Consider the following 17,889-nt stretch of genomic DNA (forward strand, 5'->3'; position numbering starts at 1 on the left):
ATGATCATTACACAGGTGCACCTTGTGCTGGGGACAATAAAAGGCCACAGTTATGTCACACAACACAATGTCACAGATGTCTAAAGTTTTGAGGGAGCGTGCAATTGGCATGCTGACTACAGGAATGTCCACCAGAGCTGTTGCCAGATAATTAAATGTTAATTTCTCTACCATAAGCCACCTCCAATGTCTTTTTTGAGATTTTGGCAGTACGTCCAACCAGCCTCAGAAACCGCAGACAATGTGTAAACATGCCAGCACAGGACCACATCCAGCTTCTTCACCTGTGGAATCGTCTGAGACCAGCCACCCAGACAGCTGATGAAACTGAGGAGTATTTCTGTCTATAATAAAGCCCTTTTGTGGGGAAAAACTCATTCTTATTGGCTGGGCCTGGCTCCCCAGTGGGTGGGCCTGGCTCCTAAGTGGGTGGCTGCGCCCCTTCCCAGTCATGTGAAATCCATAGATTAGTGCATAATGAACTGTAACTCAGTAACATTTTTGAAATTGTTGCATGATACGTTTATGTGGCAGGTCATTGGTAAAAATAGAAAATAGAAGAGGGCCAAGAGAGCTGCTCTGCGGTACAACACACTTGACATATTTAACATTAAAGAACTGTCCATTAAAGAAAACACTCTGTGCTGTATTATATAGATAGCTCTGAATCCACTATATGGTAGAGGTTGAATAGCCATAACACATATGTTTTTTCAACAACAGGTCAATAATATCAAAGGCTGAATTGAAATCCAACAGTACAGCTCCCACAATCTTTTTATTGTCCATTTTTTTCAACCTATCATCAGTCATTTATGTCATGCAAGTACATGCTGAGTGCCCTTCTCTATAAACATTCTGAAAGTCTGTTGCTAATTTGTTTAAATATAAATAGCATTGTATTTGTTCAAACACAATTTTTTCTAACAGTTTGCTAAGAGCTGGCCGCAAGTTGATAGGTCAAGGATGGAGGTGGGCATGACTTAAAAAATGGCAGAGTAATACAAAAAAATTAGGATCAGTCAAAATGACTGCTTTAATGATTCTAGTGTTAAATGCTCAGGCTGTTTCTAGGCCTGACAGTCAGGCCTAGAACCAGTAAAGCACGCTTTACCATTCTTGGGTAGCTGAATGACTTTGGATTCCCTCCAGGCCTGATGACAAACAATTTCCTCTAGGCTCAGATGAATATACAGTATATAACAGATAGGAGTGGCTATAGAGTCAGATACCATTCTCAGTAGCTTTCATTAATGATTGTTAACAACAATTTTCCCACCTCTCCAAAACTAACTTTTCAAAATTTAAACTTACAAAGATTTTCTTTAATTTTGTTTTTTTATGCATGAATACGATTGCTCACTGTTAGTTGTTGGCATTTCCTGACTAAGTTTGCCAATGAAGTAATCATAAACTTTATTGGCAACATCAAATGGTTTTGTGATAAATAAGCCATCTGATGTTGGGAAAGAGCTCTCAAGGTAAGAATTTCACTGTACTCTTTCTCACCCGTTGTATACTGTGCACGTGGCAAATAAACGTTGACACTTGAAACTGTAAGTGTAGTTTGTGTGTGCGTTCGTTTGGGTGTGTTTGTGAGAGAGAGAGCATTTTATAAACGGTATGTCAGATGAGCTCCCAGCATGACAGGTGCTACAGCAACACTCCCGTCCAATGACGATGGCCCGAGGAAAACAATGTCTTGGTGCTTGTAACAACGTGCCTTTTCAACTGATCCCTTTAAATGAACACTGGCTATTTCTAGGCCTGACTGCGTTCCAGATATCTCTCACGAAGAATCCCATTGGTTTCCTCACTCAAAGATGTAGGTTATTTTTTAGGGTTAGGGTTGTGGTTGAGAGTTAGGGTTGAAACGGGTTGTAATGAGGCTAGGGTTAGGGTTGAAACGGGATGTGGACATGAAGCTCGAGTTAGGGTTGTGGTTGAGGCTAGGGTTAAGGTTGAACCGGGAGGAGGACATGATGCTAGGGTTAGGGTTAGACAAAGCAGTATTATGGCGTATCCAAAGGTCAAACATGTAACTCAAGGTTTGATCTCTGCTGAGTAGAGGTGGTTCTCCTCTTTCTTCAAACTAGGGCCATTGTTCTAGAGATGATGTTATAATTAGAAAAACTGTATTGTCCACACAATGTGCATATCTTTTCATTGACAGGCAGCAGTGGGTGACAATAAGTAGCTCAGACACGGCCCGTCCCCTCGTCCCTTTTGTGGTGAGTTTAGTAATGGCGCCCATATGAGGACCTAATTACCGGCTCGGCAGGCCCCGCAACAAAGTCGCTCTTGTTATGCCATCATCCAATTCACACAATCAGATTTCGCAAAAAGGGAACTAATCTCATTCCTTCACATGCCATTACCTTAATCTGAGAACCTTGTGCCTGTTCTACAGACAGACAGGATTTGCTGTGTCCCCGTCCAGATGATAGAATGATTTTCATTTAGCGAGAGAGCGAGAGTGAGAGAGAGAGACTCACTAACTAAAGAGGCTCCAGCAAGCAGGCATCGCCCAGGCTCACACAGACAATTCTTTAACTGTCAGTCTGCATTCCGACTAAATTTGACCAGGTTTGAAGAGGCGTACTTCGGGGCTGGACTTTGGCCAAAACAAAAAGCTAAATCTAAACATTACTGATGTATCCAGCAGATGCAGCAGGGTTTACTGATGTTGAATTCACATAGCGTAATGTGTCATCTGTTGTGTGGTAGAGTGGCTGTTGATGGTAAGGATACATTTTTAGAGTAAATCAAACCTTACTGGTTTTGATACTGTAAATTCTTTCACACGAATGTACTGGAAGGGAACACAACTTCTGTGATGGTAGGAATAATACCTTAAGAATTGAAAAATCCATTCTATTAATACTTTTTACTTACTCATTCTGTTTTTCTCCCTCATTCACTGGCTCAGCAGCCAAGGTTCATAGTTACATTGTGTAATACTGCCATCTGTTGGCATGTGTGCATCCATACTATACAATTTGATTAATAGACATGAACACTGTATGCAATCTATGTATCTAATGTATTGACATTTATATGCAATCATCAACATTTGAGATACTTGATATTGTGTTTCTGTAATTAGATTGTCACTATGGCTGTGCTTTTTTAATTTATCTAGGCAAGTCAGTTGAGAACAAATTCTTATTTTAACTGAAGGCAGATTGACAGATTTTTACCTTGTCAGCTCGGGGATTCGATCTTGCAACCTTTCAGTTACTAGTCCAACACTCTAACCACTAGGCTACCTGCCACTTCAGTAATAAGAGAAAGGGAAAAGGGGAATATGGAGCAGAACAGGATGGGGGAAAATTTGACAGTATCGCTCTTATTTTCTAAGAATTGAAAAATAAATTAATATATTTTTGTTAGTTCGCTGCATCTGAATGGAGTTTCAAAGATCGTGTGGCAATACAATTGTTTTATTTGAGACCAAAAAATATTGAGCTTTTATTTGCAAGTTGATTGAATTAATACATTTGTCTCTCTCTCCCCTGGAAGCAAGGCCATCCTCGTTTAGGGATCATACTCTGGAGCTGTTTCTTAGCCTATGGTTTTGTGAAATTAAGTTTTTATTGTTTCGATTTTTTTCTCCTTTTTATGCCTGAGAGGACTGTTGCTATCTCCAACATGCATTACGTTCAAAATAATCCTACTGTGTGTCCCTCTGCTGTCGGGTTTTTGTACATACCTGTATGACCCACTACACAGCAGATTCACTTGCTGGAAACCGGAAGGGCAACATAGACCCTCATTCACTGCCCAGAGAATAATAAAATACAAAACATTTCTATTTGTAATACTCGTTTCGTGTGTCACTTATGGGATACGCCTAGGGGTGTTCTAAGCTTGAGGTATCCAATCACACAGCGTCTTTTGGAGACAGACCGGTCGACTGGCTGCTTCATTAAATAGTACCCACAAAACACCAGTCTCAACGTCAACAGTGACGAGGCGACTCCGGGATGCTGGCCTCCTAGGCAGAGTTGCAATGAAAAAGCCATATCTTAGACTGGCCTATAAAAAGAAAAGATTAAGACGGGCAAAAGAACACAGACACTGGACAGAGGAACTCTGCCTAGAAGGCCAGCATCCCGGAGTCGCCTCTTCACTGTTGACGTTGAGACTGGTGTTTTGTGGGGACTATTTAATGAAGCTTCCAGTTGAGGACTTGTGAGGCGTCTGAAACTCTCATGTACTTGCTCTCTTGCTCAGTTGGGCACCGGGGCCTCCCACTCCTCTTTCTATTCTGGTTAGAGACAGTTTGCGCTGTTCTGTGAAGGGAGTAGTACACAGCGTTGTATGAGATCTTCAGTTTCTTGGCAATTTCTCACATGGAACAGCCTTCATTCCTCAGAACAAGAATAGACTAATGAGTTTCAGAATATAGTTATTTGTTTCTGGCCATTTTGAGCCTGTAATCGAACCCACAAATGCTGATGCTCCAGATGCTCAACTAGTCTAAAGTCCAGTTTTATTGTTTCTTTATTCAGAACAAAAGTTTTCAGCTGTGCTAACATTATTGCAAAAGGGTTTTCTAATGATCAATTAGCCTTTTTAAAATGATAAACTTGGATTAGCTAACACAATGTGCCATTGGAACACAGGAGTGACGGTTGCTGATAACTGGCCTATGTAGATATTCCATTAAAAATCAACAATTTCCAGCCACAATAGTCATTTACATCATTAACAATGTCTACATTGTATTTCTGATCAATTTGATGTTATTTTAATGGACAAACAATTTGCTTTTATTACAAAAACAAGGACATTTGCAAGTGACCCCAAACTTTTGAACGGTAGTGTATGTATATTGACGCAACACACTTTCACACTCTTCACATAAGCTGCTGCCACTCTGTTTATTATCTATCCTGATTGACATGTACATTTTACCTCATACCCCTGCAAATTGATTCTGTACCGGTATTCCTTGTATAGTCTTGTTATTGTTAATTTATTGTGTTACTATTTGTTTTTTTATTTGTATAAATTGTTCTTACTTTTTACCTCTGCATTGTTGGGAAAGGGCTTGTAAGTAGGCATTTCACGGTAAGGTGAAATGTTGTTGTATTCGGCGCATGTGACAAATAACTGTCACGTTCTGACCATAGTTCTTGTGTGTTTTGCTTGTTTTAGTGTTGGTCAGGACGTGAGCTGGGTGGGCATTCTATGTTGTGTGTCTAGTTTGTCTGTTTCTATGTTTGGCCTAATATGGTTCTCAATCAGAGGCAGATGTTTTGTGTTGTCTCTGATTGGGAATCATATATAGGTGGCTTGTTTTGTGTTGGGGTTTGTGGGTGGTTGTTTCCTGTCTCTGTGTTTTCTCTGCACCAGATAGGGCTGTTTCGGTTTGCCACGTTTGTTATTTTGTTAGTTGTAAGTGTTTACAGTTTCGTCTTGTTTATTAAAGTCATGTTGAACACGAGCTACGCTGCGTCTTGGTCCGATCCCTGTTACACCTCCTCTTCAGACGAAGAGGAGGAAGGCTGCCGTTACAGAACCACCCACCAATCTCGGACCAAGCAGCGTGGCTACGGGCAGCAGCAGCAGCGGCCCATTACACAGGACTCCTGGACATGGGAGGAAATTCTGGAGGGTAAGGGACCCTGGGCTAAGGTTGGAGAATATCGCCGCTCTCGTGAAGAGCTGGAGGCAGCTAAAGCCGAGGAGCGGTGGTATGAGGAGGCAGCACGGAATCGTGGCTGGAAGCCCGAGAAGAAACCCCAAAAATTTCTTGGGGGGCGGCTAAAGGGGAGTGTGGCGAAGTCAGGTAGGAGACCTGCGCCAACTTCCTGGGCTTACTGTGTAAAGCGAGAGTACGGGCAGACACCGTGTTGTGCGGAAGAGCGCACGGTGTCTCCTGTACGTATGCATAGCCCGGTGCGGTACATCCCAGCTCCACGTATCGGCCGGGCTAGATTGAGCATTGAGCCAGGTGTCATGAAGCCGGCTCAACACATCTGGTCTCCAGTGCGTCTCTTCGGGCCGGTGTACATGGCACCAGCCTTACGCATGGTGTCCCCGGTTCGTTTGCACAGCCCAGTGCGGGTTATTCCACCTCCCCGCACTGGTCGGGCTACGGGGATCATTCAACCAGGTAAGGTTGGGCAGGCTCGGTGCTCAAGGGAGCCAGTACGCTTTCACGGTCCGGTATATCCGGCGCCACCTCCTCGCTCCAGCCCAGTAACACCAGTGCCTACACCACGCACCAGGCTTCCTGTGCGTCTCCAGAACTCTGTTCCTCCTCCACGCACTCTCCCTGTGGTGCGTGTCTCCAGCCCGGTGCCACCAGTTCCGGCACCACGCACCAAGCCTCCTGTGCGTCTCCAGAGCCCTGTACGCACTGTTTCTTCTCCCCGCACTCGCCCTGAGGTGCGTGCCCTCAGCCCGGTACCACCAGTACCGGTACCACGCATCAGGCTTATAGTGCGCCTCGAGAGTCCAGTGTGCCCTGTTCCTGCTCCCCGCACTAGCCTTGAGGTGCGTGTCTACAAACCGGTACCACCAGTTCCGGCAACACGCACCAGGCCTACTGTGCGCCTCAGCAGGTCTGAGCTGCCTGCCTGCCCAGCGCCGTCTGAGCTGCCTGCCTGCCCAGCGCCATCTGAGCTGCCTGCCTGCCCAGCGCCGTCTGAGCCATCCGTCTGCCCAGCGCCATCTGAGCCATCCGTCTGCCCAGCGCCATCTGAGCCATCCGTCTGCCCAGTGCCATCTGAGCCATCCGTCTGCCCAGCGCCATCTGAGCCGCCCGTCTGTCCCGAGCCGTCAGAGCCGCCCGTCTGTCCCGAGCCATTAGAGCCGCCCGTCTGTCCCGAGCCATTAGAGCCGCCCGTCAGTCAGGAGCTGCCAGAGCCGCCAGCCAGTCAGGAGCCGCCAGAGCCGCCAGCCAGTCAAGAGCCGCCAGAGCCGCCAGCCAGTCAGGAGCCGCCAGAGCCGCCAGCCAGTCAGGAGCCACCAGCCAGTCAGGAGCCGCCAGAGCCGCCAGCCAGTCAGGAGCCGCCAGAGCCGCCAGCCAGTCAGGAGCCGCCAGAGCCGCTAGCCAGTCAGGAGCCGCCAGAGCCGCCAGCCAGTCAGGAGCCGCCAGAGCCGCCAGTCAGTCAGGAGCTGCCCTCCAGTCATGAGCTGCCTTCCAGTCATGAGCTGCCCTCCAGTCATGAGCTGCCCTCCAGTCATGAGCTGCCCTCCAGTCATGAGCTGCCACTCAGTCCGGAGCTGCCACTCAGTCCGGAGCTGCCACTCGTCCGGAGCTACCTCTCTGCCCTCAGCTACCTCTCTGTCCTGAGCTACCTCTCTGTCCTCAGCTACCTCTCTGTCCTGAGCTGTCTCCTCAATCAGATGGGGCCCTTTGTGAGGGTTCCTAGGCCAAGGTCGGTGGCGAGGGTCGCCACTCAAAGGACGCTAAGGAGGGGGACAAAGACAATGGTGGAGTGGTGTCCTCGTCCAGCGCCGGAGCCGCCACCGTGGACAGATGCCCACCCAGACCCTCCCCTAGTTTTAGGGGGTGCGTTCGGAGTCCGCAACTCAGGAGGGGGGTACTGTCACGTTCTGACCATAGTTCTTGTGTGTTTTGCTTGTTTTAGTGTTGGTCAGGACGTGAGCTGGGTGGGCATTCTATGTTGTGTGTCTAGTTTGTCTGTTTCTATGTTTGGCCTAATATGGTTCTCAATCAGAGGCAGATGTTTTGTGTTGTCTCTGATTGGGAATCATATATAGGTGGCTTGTTTTGTGTTGGGGTTTGTGGGTGTTTTTTTTCTCTGCACCAGATAGGGCTGTTTCGGTTTGCCACGTTTGTTATTTTGTTAGTTGTAAGTGTTCACAGTTTCGTCTTGTTTATTAAAGTCATGTTGAACACGAGCTACGCTGCGTCTTGGTCCGATCCCTGTTACACCTCCTCTTCAGACGAAGAGGAGGAAGGCTGCCGTTACAATAACATTTTATTTGATTCCCCCCACTCTGGACAGAGTAAGGAAACGAGGATTATCTCTAATCTTGGTTGCCCCTCGATGACCATGGAGGCCCTGGATAGCAGAGATTATTCTCCTGCTTATGAAAAGGCAACCCCCGGTTACACAGGTATCTTTTGGCCCAGGGGAACAGGAAGATTTCCCTCCTTCACCAAGTATCCATGATCCTCTGGGGCCTGGCCTGGTGGTAGTATAAATCTGAGTGTGATAGGCTTGTCTCTCAGAGTCATTGAGACTATCCAGAGTGCAAGGGCCCCTTCTATGCTCTCACTGTATGCAAGCAAGTTATGCGTTTTTGTGAGAAGTGGTGTGAACAAAAACTGTTAAACACTTAAGTGCCTTTTCAGCCGCTATCTCAGCCTGTCATATAGGCATTGACTATAACACAGTAGGGAAACAGCCTCTGGTCTGTTGTTTCATGTAGGGAGCGTGTCACGTATTACAAGTCTCCAAGCCTTTTGCCCCGTCCTGGGACCTGTCTATTGTGCTTGAAGCAAATTTCTCAGCAATTTTGAGCCTCTGGAAAGCGTTGAAATATCTCTCCTTCAAGATGGGTATGCTGATCGCCCCTTACACGCACTGTCAGTCCACCATTTGTGCCTACAGTTTCCTCCGGGGTTCTCCAATGTACTGTTGTTACCCAACCCCACCTTTATACCTAAGGTCAGTGGCAATTACAATTGTCTTGCCCTAGAGCAGGGGTGTCAAACTCATTCCACGGAGGGCCTAGTGTCTGCAGGTTTTTGGTTTTTCCTTTCAATAAAGCCCTAGACAACCAGGTGTGGGGAGTTCCTAACTAATTAGTGATGTTAATTCATCAATCAAGTACAAGGGAGGAGCGAAAACCCGCAGACACTCGGCCCCCCGTGGAATGAGTTTGACACCTGTGCCCTAGAGCTTACAGCATTCCACTCGCCAACATTTACTTCTACAGAAGAAGGGTGTCTCCACCATTTGTGTTCAGTACGTGCTTTGTACATATGCTTGGATGGAATGAGAGCATGGCGCAAGAGTGACCAACTCTTCCTGGGTGCCCCCCTGGCAGGGTAGGCCCCTCTCTAATCTACGGCTGTCCCATTGAATAGTGGAGGCTATTATATTGACTTCTAATAGCAAGGGTTTACAGCCCCCTGAGGGCTCATTCCAACAGAGGTATGGCTATCTCTTGGGCACTGTACAAAAGGCATCTCTTTACAAGAGATTTGCAAGGTGGTATTTGGGCCCCCCTCATACTTTAATGAGGTTTTACCGACTGGACGTCACTGCACCTTCATCGGTGCATACTGTCCTCAGCGTCGGATCCTCTGAGGGCTGATGCTGTTGAAACTACTCTGGCTTCGGAGAGCATGTCTGCGTTACGGGAGTCGGCCGTATCCCATAAGTGACACATCGAAACGAATATTAGAAATAGAACTTTGAGTTACTTGCAAGGATGCTCGAGAATGACCAGTTGGCTGGCGAGTGGCTCCTTTTACGGAGGAGAGGGGTTCACCTCATTCACCACTCGACCAGTCTGTCTCCAACAGACGCTGTGTGATTGGATACTTCAAGCTTGTGACACGCCCCTAGGAGTATCCCATAAGTGACATATCTCACTCGTATTCTCATAGAACCGGGGTTACGCAAGTAACCCAAATGTGTTCCTATTCCCGTATGTCATTGCTATGAAAATGTGGAAGGGGATGTCAAGAGACAATTTACCTAGCCTTACTGTTGATGCACTGATTGTAGGTATTATATTGCTTTTAACATTAATTAAAGAGGCTATACAGAACATTTGCCTCATGTATTTCACACAGTAGCTATCATTTTGACATTTTAATGAAATTAAATTGGAAGAAATTCGCCACCGCTTGGAAATATGTAGATCAGTGTTTCTCAAGCTCCGGGTCGTGGGACGTTGCCGACTGGTCCCTGAGATGGTTTAAAGGTGACTTGAAAGGGAACCAGTGATGTAATGCTTGCTCTCATTTTGTTGTGTGTTATCATAAACAGCTAGTTTTGAAAAAAAGACGTGTCACATCTCAGTGGTTTTGAAATATGTATTGTTTAATCACATTGGAAATTAAAATAAATTGTTTTGTGCAGTGAACAAAAATAAGAAATATAAAGCCTCTCAAAAGATACACATTTGCTTGCTGCTTTTGTTTGCATTTATTTACATTAGTCCTCGCTTTATGGAGTAGGAGTAGGCCTAGTATGTTAGTAGAGACCTATAGTGATGGACACAGGATTGAGATATCATCTGTATTGGCAGGACACCGAGGAAACATCAATAATAATGCGACAACAGAGAGCACATATGGTCACATATCCACAGAACGTATAGTGTCTTTCTTTCTCTTCCTGGGGTTGGTTCAGTACAATGTACTCCGCTTCAATATGTACGGCCTCCGAGCTTTGGTGTTTTTCACCTGCCTCTTAAAAATATACGGTGATTTCCTTTTGAGCGGGTTGTCACTGTTTTGATCGGCGTCTAAGTTCTCTCGTGAGTCGTCAAGCACCTGTAAAGAAAGACAGAATAAGTCACTCCCGAGACTCTTCTGTGGTGCATAATGCCATGAAAACAAATGTATTCCTTATACATTGACCTAAAAAACAAACACAATATATGAAGTGAGCTGATATAAAAGATACCAGAAATGTTCCATTCACACAAAAAGCTTATTTCTCTCAAATTTTGCACATAAATTTGTTTACATCCCTGTCAGTGAGAATTTCTCTTTTGACAAGATAATCCATCCACTTGACAGGTGTGGCATATTAATAATCTGATTAAACAGCATGATCATTACACAGGTGCACCTTGTGCTGGGGACAATGAAAGGCCACTCTTAAATGTGCAGTTTTGTCACACAACACAATGCCACAGATGTCTCAAGTTTTGAGGGGGAGTGTAATTGGCATGATGACTGCAGGAATGTCCACCAGAGCTGTTGCCAGATAATTTTATGTTAATTTCTCTACCATAAACGTCGTTTTAGAGAATTTGGCAGTACATCCAACTGGCCTCACAACCGCAGACCATGTGTATGGCGTAATTTTCTGATGTCAACGTTGTGAACATAGTGCCCCATGGTGGCGGTGGGGTTATGGTATGGTCAGGCAAAAGCTACGGACACCGAACACAATTGCATTATATCGATGGCAATTTGAATGCACAAAAACACCCTGACAAGATCCTGAGGCCCATAGATTAGGGCCTAATTTATTTATTTCAATTGACTGATTTAGTCATATGAACTGTAAATCAGTAAAATCTTTGAAATGGTTGCATGTTGCGTTTATATTTTTGTTCAGTACATGTTCCATATATAGCACCCTATGCAGCTGTGTGTTAGACCTAGATCATTCAGATTCAGCGTTAACCGCTGATGTTTTGGCAGTGTCAGAGGTATAGCTGCGTTGGAGCTGTCAAATCGGTGAGCAGCTGCTCTTGATCATTGTCATGAAACCACACCTGTCCCACTCGCATTAGGTACTCGCGGGGCAAACAGTGCCCCTCTGTCTTTGTATGTGTAGCCCATGTATCTGATGCTGTCTGGCCAAAAAGAGTATGACATGTCACATTATTTTTTTACCAGAATGAGAATGTGGCTATATAGAAATAATATTGAGGTGTTGATTACATCTCACATCCCAGTGTTCAGACTTGTAAACCAAGCTGCATTGGATTTCTCGTAATGTGACTCCGTGCAACTAATGGCAATGTACTTATGCATCAGGTATAATGACAGGGACCGCTTGTGGATTTGACAACTCTAACGCAGTTCCACCTCCGACACTGTGAAAGACAACTGCTATGACGATGTGGCGAAAGCATATCTGTTTAAATAGAAGCCCTTAAACAAGTGTTTCGTGTGTTGTTCCATGCATGATAAAGCAAGTACTAATCTGTATAGCCAGGCTAAAGAGTCTACCATGATGTGGGAGGAGCTGTGGAGTTGACAATGTGCATATCAACATGATGGAGAAGTTTGAGAAAGAAGACAAGGCGGTGCATTTAATGAGATATATTTACCGTTGTAAGGAGCCTGGGATGGACTCTCACCAAGGGTGAGCGTGAGTGAGGGATATGTGTGTGGCCCTGTTTTTGTGTTTTTGTGTGGGTATGAGATGCTTCTCCCTGTAGACCACACTTTTGCCCCAACTAACACACCTGACTCCAACAATCAACTACTCATGATCTTCAGTTTAGAATGCAATTAGTTTAATCAGCTGTACTTTCTAGGGACGGGGGGAAAAGTCTGACACCACTCCGCCTCTGAGGAGCCCATCCCTGCTGTAGACTAAGGGCTTGATGCAATCAGATTCGCTTCAGCCAACATCCGCATAGCGGTTGTTTTGACGGTGTAGGAGGTGGAACTGCGTTAGACTTGTCAAATCCACAAGTGGCTCCTGGCATTATAGCTAAAGTAGACATTGCCATTGGCTGCACTGAGTCGTATTAACAGAAATCCCACGCAGCCTTGTTTACGAGTTCAAACACCGGAATGTGAGATGTAATCTACACCTCGATTCGGAAGACAGAAATCCTCATTATTTAGTTGAATGATTTTTTGATTTCGGCGTCATTATTTCTATATGGCCGACACTTTCTCATTCTGAACTTTTACATGAGTGGGGTGGTTGTGACTTCATGAAAATGATAGCAAGAGCAGCTGCTCACCAATTTGACGGTGCCAACTCCGCCAAAACATCTGCAATGCAGGTGTCTGCTCTCGCCGGTTAACGCTTGATCTGATTGAATCTAGGCCCTGGAGTGCTTATCCCTGTGCGTGTTTACCGTGTGTGTGTGTGTTTGTGTGACTCACTCGAAATGTATATGTCTGCATGACAGATTTTCGATTCAAATGTGAGAATTGCTCTCCGTGCATCAGCGTCTGTTTTTGTAGGTGTCGGTGGTGTGTGCATCCTTTTCTGTGTGTCCCAGTGTATGTATGTATGCATGCATCCAAATATGGGTGTCCCTCACCTCTCGGGGCTGCAGCACTCTGCAGATCTGCTGTAGGTCTAGAAGCTTGTCCAGGGGCTCAGGAAGGGAGGCCAGTCTCTCCCACAGCTCCTCCTCAGAGTTATACTCCTCCTGTTCTCTCCACGACAGGCTGTTCATCAGGCTGTTCACCATCCTGCACACATTCACCAGGGACACACGCCAGTAGGGGGCGCCCTGCTTGCTCTGTTTCATCTAGGAGGAGCATATAAATAAATACTAGGACTACGACATACATAAAGACTTACATGTGTGTGTGCATAGGTGTGCTTTGCCTTTGCACTCTCTCATGGATCAGTCAGATCTAACTAGCTTCAATCCTGCTGTATCATAATCTGGTGGTTTTGGATGGTGTGAGGCCCCTATCGGTGCCCGTTGGGGCCTCTGTGCGTGGGCCGACTCGTTAACACAGCACAGCCCAGTCACTGAGTCGTAAAAGGAACAGAAGATTGGTGCTTCTAAATCACTTTAAATCCCATCTCAGCTATCATCTTTCCTTTATGGATGGCAAAGGAAACACTTTTATTTTCTGCATCTCCTTTGTTGAGTTGTTAGATATTACATATGGATTTGGAGGCCATGGGGGAGAAATGTCACAGAGTGGATTATTTTGTACTGAGCAGACTGAGGATAAACCACAAAAAGGACGTCTTAGTCTGTTGGATACTCCTGTGAGTTCCTTACAATATTGACATTTAGAAAACCCTACCGCCCTCAAATACAAATTAGCTCTTGTTTACTTCCAAATGAACAGTTTGTTAAGACACTGAGTGTTGAGACGAGAGGTAGGTACACTTTTAATTGTGCAGAAAGGTCACTTCACATTACAGTTTGATGTAGCCCCTTCTTTCCCCAGTGTGTTCTCTCTCATTGTCAGTTAATTATTGAGGGACTGAGGGACGGAAAATCCTTTTTATGGAGCAGTCCAATAATGCCAGCATCCAGAGTAGAGGGACGAACTGCCATTTCAAGTAGCCCCTGTCCCCACTTCTATTGAATTGTCTGTCACTGGCTTGGCTCATGACAGCTCTGGGTGGCCAGATTAGTTACTGGCTAGATTTCAACATCAGACATTTTTAAGACAGTGACTACTGGTATATCCAGAATTTGGAAAAATGTAATTGATCTCACCTTACCAATTGATTTAGTCATCATTCTATGTTCTAATTCCATTATTTTCGATGAAGAAAATCAAGTGCTGGCATATGCATATGCATGCAGCAGTTATAAATAGGCCTGACAGATACTTCATGAAGTAACAAAACTGTTGTTTCACAGCCTGCAAACAAGCGTCATTGAAACAACAGTCAACCTATTCCAACATTAGGAAACGGATCCCCCACCTAACCATGTATGTTTATAATCTGTGTGTAAAAGAAAAAAGGGAAAGACAAAGCCACAAGTGTCTACTACAACTCTGCCTCTCCAGTGTCTTCTAATCTAGAGCACTCTATCAGTCATCTGGTGACATACGATTACAATCAGCCCCCCCAAGGATCCCTTGGAACATCATAAGCGATAAATCACAGAGCTTATTTGTCATAGTCGTGTCTCAGTGTGTCCCTCTCATCTCCATTCGTTTATCAGACAGAGTGGGGAGGAGGGAGTAGGGATTGAGAGAGAGAGAGTATGTGTGTGTGTGCGTGTCACGCGTGCGTGTGTGTTGTGTGCTCATGTGCAAACGTGTGTGTGTGTGTGTGTGTGTGTGTGTGTGTGTGTGTGTGTGTGTGTGTGTGTGTGTGTGTGTGTGTTTTGGCCGCGCGGCGCTACGTTGCTGTCAGGACCATCTGAATGGTATTAGCTCAGGTAATCAGTCTCCAGGCTCCACTAGTTCCAGTTCTATCTTCTTCATTTCCTCTTGTCTGTCTACGGAGTATCTCGCACGATAAATGGACATATATAAAATTTTAAAAAGCAATTATGTTATACCTAAATGATTTCATTTTGAAACCTTTATAGTTCCTGTGTGTGAGTGTGTATGCATGTGTGAGTTGAAAAGTGATGAAGTGATTAGAAAAAGTGATTTTAAAAGCTTTATTGATTATTGATTGTTCTAGATGGAACATTGTGTTCATCTCAAAGACCGTATATCTTAACACTAACCCAGAAACCTGTGAAAACTATGAACAAATAGAGTCCATAATGAGCCAATTCAATTGGAACAAAAACCGAGAGAGAAAGAGGACGTATCCAGGCTCCATAAAAGAGCACCTGCACTACGGGGGCACTAACTGCGCACGGGCACACACACACACACACACACACACACACACACACACACACACACACACACACACACACACACACACACACACACACACACACACACACACACACACACACACACACACACACACACACACACACACACACACACCTCAGATCTGACAGGTGCACAGAGGAAGCAGCGCAGTACCTTTGAAGTGAAGAGACTGTTCAACAGCTCCTCCTCTATTGCCCGCTGTTCCTGGTCAACATCTATCAGATAGACACAAAACAAGAGTTATAACACAGGTTTATCATAGTGCAGGTATAAAGGTATTATACAGGTAGGTATATAATAATAAAAAATACAACTCCAATTCTGAAGTAACCATTTCAGTAAAAACGTGGTTTCTATCACCTGGGTTTTTCTAGCAGAGTCTACAACAGATTTATCCAACTTAATTGATCCGTTTGGTGGCAATTTAGCCCTCGTAGACTATTCCTAACGAGCTGCTTTAAAGACGATTAACGTTCTGTTAGAGCCTGATCCATTGTGACCCATCAAACCTCGGCAAAAGGTACAGTAAAGCTCAAGCAAAAACAGCTCGACTTAACAAATGTTTTTACATTCCATTTCGGAGCGTGTCACAGAGTTCAGATAGCCAAATCGTGCTTAGATGTCAAAATTGATGTTGAACTTGATTCAACTTGATGTTGAATCAAATCCCTTTTGCTCCTTAAGCCACGAAGTCAAGGCTTTTTGGGGCGCAGCTAGATCCATTCACCCCTTTCCATCACCCACATCCCACAGCAACATCTACAAAACAGTTTGTTTCTCTGACGGAGATAAGTGCTTAATAAGCTCAACCGAGCAGTGTGATGTCCTGGAGCGCTTCAGTTGGCTTCCCCACACCTGAGGCACCTAGGCTAGGGCATTGATTAAACAATTAGATGGATACATTGTGCTGTGCTAGAACAGAGGTATGCACACACCCCGTAGCTCTGCAGGTCTACCCTACTAGAGCTTTGCACAAGAAATATCTCAGAGCAGTTATGCCTTCTTGATAGGAATATGTGGGTAGTCAATGTATGTGAATAAATAAGATAAATACCTGGGTAATCAATGGATGTGAATAGATAAGATAACTAAAGTGTGCGTGGTGAAATCCACCTGTTGCAAAAGTATGTTTCAGATGAGAGTAATTCAGTTGGTCCCTCGTCTCTGAGACCATTTCCTGTTCTTTCAAGGTAAAATCCAACTTAATCAGTTGACAATGCAACCAAAATAATACCCAGTAAGGTTGCAAATGAATTAACATCAAAAGGAAAGTATGTGAAAGGATGCCCGTGCTTACCTGAACATAATACGCCACACGTCAAACAGAGGAGAAGCACACACGCCAGCTGTGCCTGCATCTTCGTACAAATCCCACGCTCTGAATCCACCTAGCTAAGCAGGACCCAAGTCCATAGGGTTAGGGGTCAAATGCAGAAAGAGAGAGAAACAGAGAAGTCGGAGGTGGAGAAGGAATGTACTCAGTCTGTTTGTCCTTGTCTTCTCTTCTTCCTGTCAGTGACAGTGTCTGCCTGTGTCCTCTTGGCTTTAGATAGAGTGAATGAAGTGAAGAGCAGTGGGCTTCATTCTCTCAGTATATAAGAGGTAGAATGATGTCACAGGACCACTCTCTCACCCCCCTCTCTCTCTCATCTCCTCTCCCCCTCACCCTCTACCCACAAGCGCCTGTGCTGTGTCATCGTGACATCATACATCACCCCCCATCACACATCAAGGTTTTGCGTCATACAACTTTTAGATGTGGTTATTTACATGTATTTATTTATATTGATTACTTTAGAGTGGTGTAGCTTGATTGTTATGCTGATTTGTTTGTGGAGGCGAGTTGTGTGTATGAAGCTGAAGACCCCTGTCTCACTGGGATTCAGGGAACACACACTCAGGGCTCTACAAATACTCTATGAACAAATGTATTTCTTGGTGTTTTAAGTGTAAGTGGCATCTCATCAAGCCTATAGATCTATGTGGTAAAATGAAAGTTGCATCACTCTTTTACCTTGAGACCGAATGCTTTGAAGTAAGTATGGTTAGGGATAAGGGATAGGGATAAGTATGTAATACGTCAACCTCAACTCAGTTAAGAAGCACATACATTAATAAATATGAATGATTCTATAGATTTTTTAATTTTTTATTAACAGTTTTCTCTTAATAACTATTTTGTATAGATTAACAACTGCTATCGAAACCCATGGGCTACTGGTAATCCCAAACACTGATTTATAGTCTAATTGTGCCATAGGCCATATCATCGTGCTGAAAGTGCACTCCAGCTAGACAACGCTCACAAGCAAATGATGGCCACATGCGCTCCCATTGCGCTTTCATATGCAGCCTACCCAAGTGGGAAAAAAATCTAATTAGACATGCTTAAATCATACTTCATTATATTTAAAATGATTTAAATAGGAACCATTTTAAATACATTTAATGCAATTAGCATTTGAGTATATTATATACATTTCAAATCATATAAATTGGGACACTTTTTTGTACTTAAGTATGTTTTTAGTAAACTAAATAAAGAGAAAATTAAATATACAGTGCATTTGGAAAGTATTCAGACCCCTTGACTTTATCCACATTTTGTTACGTTACAGCCTTATTCTCCAATGGATTACATT

The 17,889-nt window shown here is 44.5% G+C and overlaps 1 protein-coding gene across 1 annotated transcript; it reads right to left on the minus strand.

Moving 5' to 3' along the window:
- Positions 1-10,348: 10,348 nt before the first annotated feature.
- Positions 10,349-16,633, minus strand: LOC120053560 (neurotensin/neuromedin N-like). The gene is made up of 4 exons (XM_039000691.1): positions 16,545-16,633; positions 15,401-15,462; positions 12,952-13,179; positions 10,349-10,486 (listed from the first exon to the last, which is right to left on the minus strand). The coding sequence occupies exons 1-4, from the start codon at positions 16,603-16,605 to the stop codon at positions 10,349-10,351; spliced, it is 489 nt and encodes a 162-aa protein (XP_038856619.1). The 5' UTR covers positions 16,606-16,633.
- Positions 16,634-17,889: the final 1,256 nt, after the last annotated feature.

The sequence above is a fragment of the Salvelinus namaycush genome, chromosome 9, assembly GCF_016432855.1.
Source record: "Salvelinus namaycush isolate Seneca chromosome 9, SaNama_1.0, whole genome shotgun sequence".
NCBI classification, from domain to species: Eukaryota; Metazoa; Chordata; class Actinopteri; order Salmoniformes; family Salmonidae; genus Salvelinus; species Salvelinus namaycush.

Excerpts from the sequence above, each read along its gene's own strand:
- LOC120053560 (XM_039000691.1), bottom strand. The coding sequence starts at position 16,605 with ATGCAGGCACAGCTGGCGTGTGTGCTTCTCCTCTGTTTGACGTGTGGC. Across the intron at positions 15,463-16,544 it reads GTGTGGCGTATTATGTTCAG|ATGTTGACCAGGAACAGCGG; the intron begins GTAAGCACGGGC and ends TCTATCTGATAG. Across the intron at positions 10,487-12,951 it reads GAGAGGTGAGGGACACCCAT|GACTCACGAGAGAACTTAGA; the intron begins ATTTGGATGCAT and ends CAGGTGCTTGAC.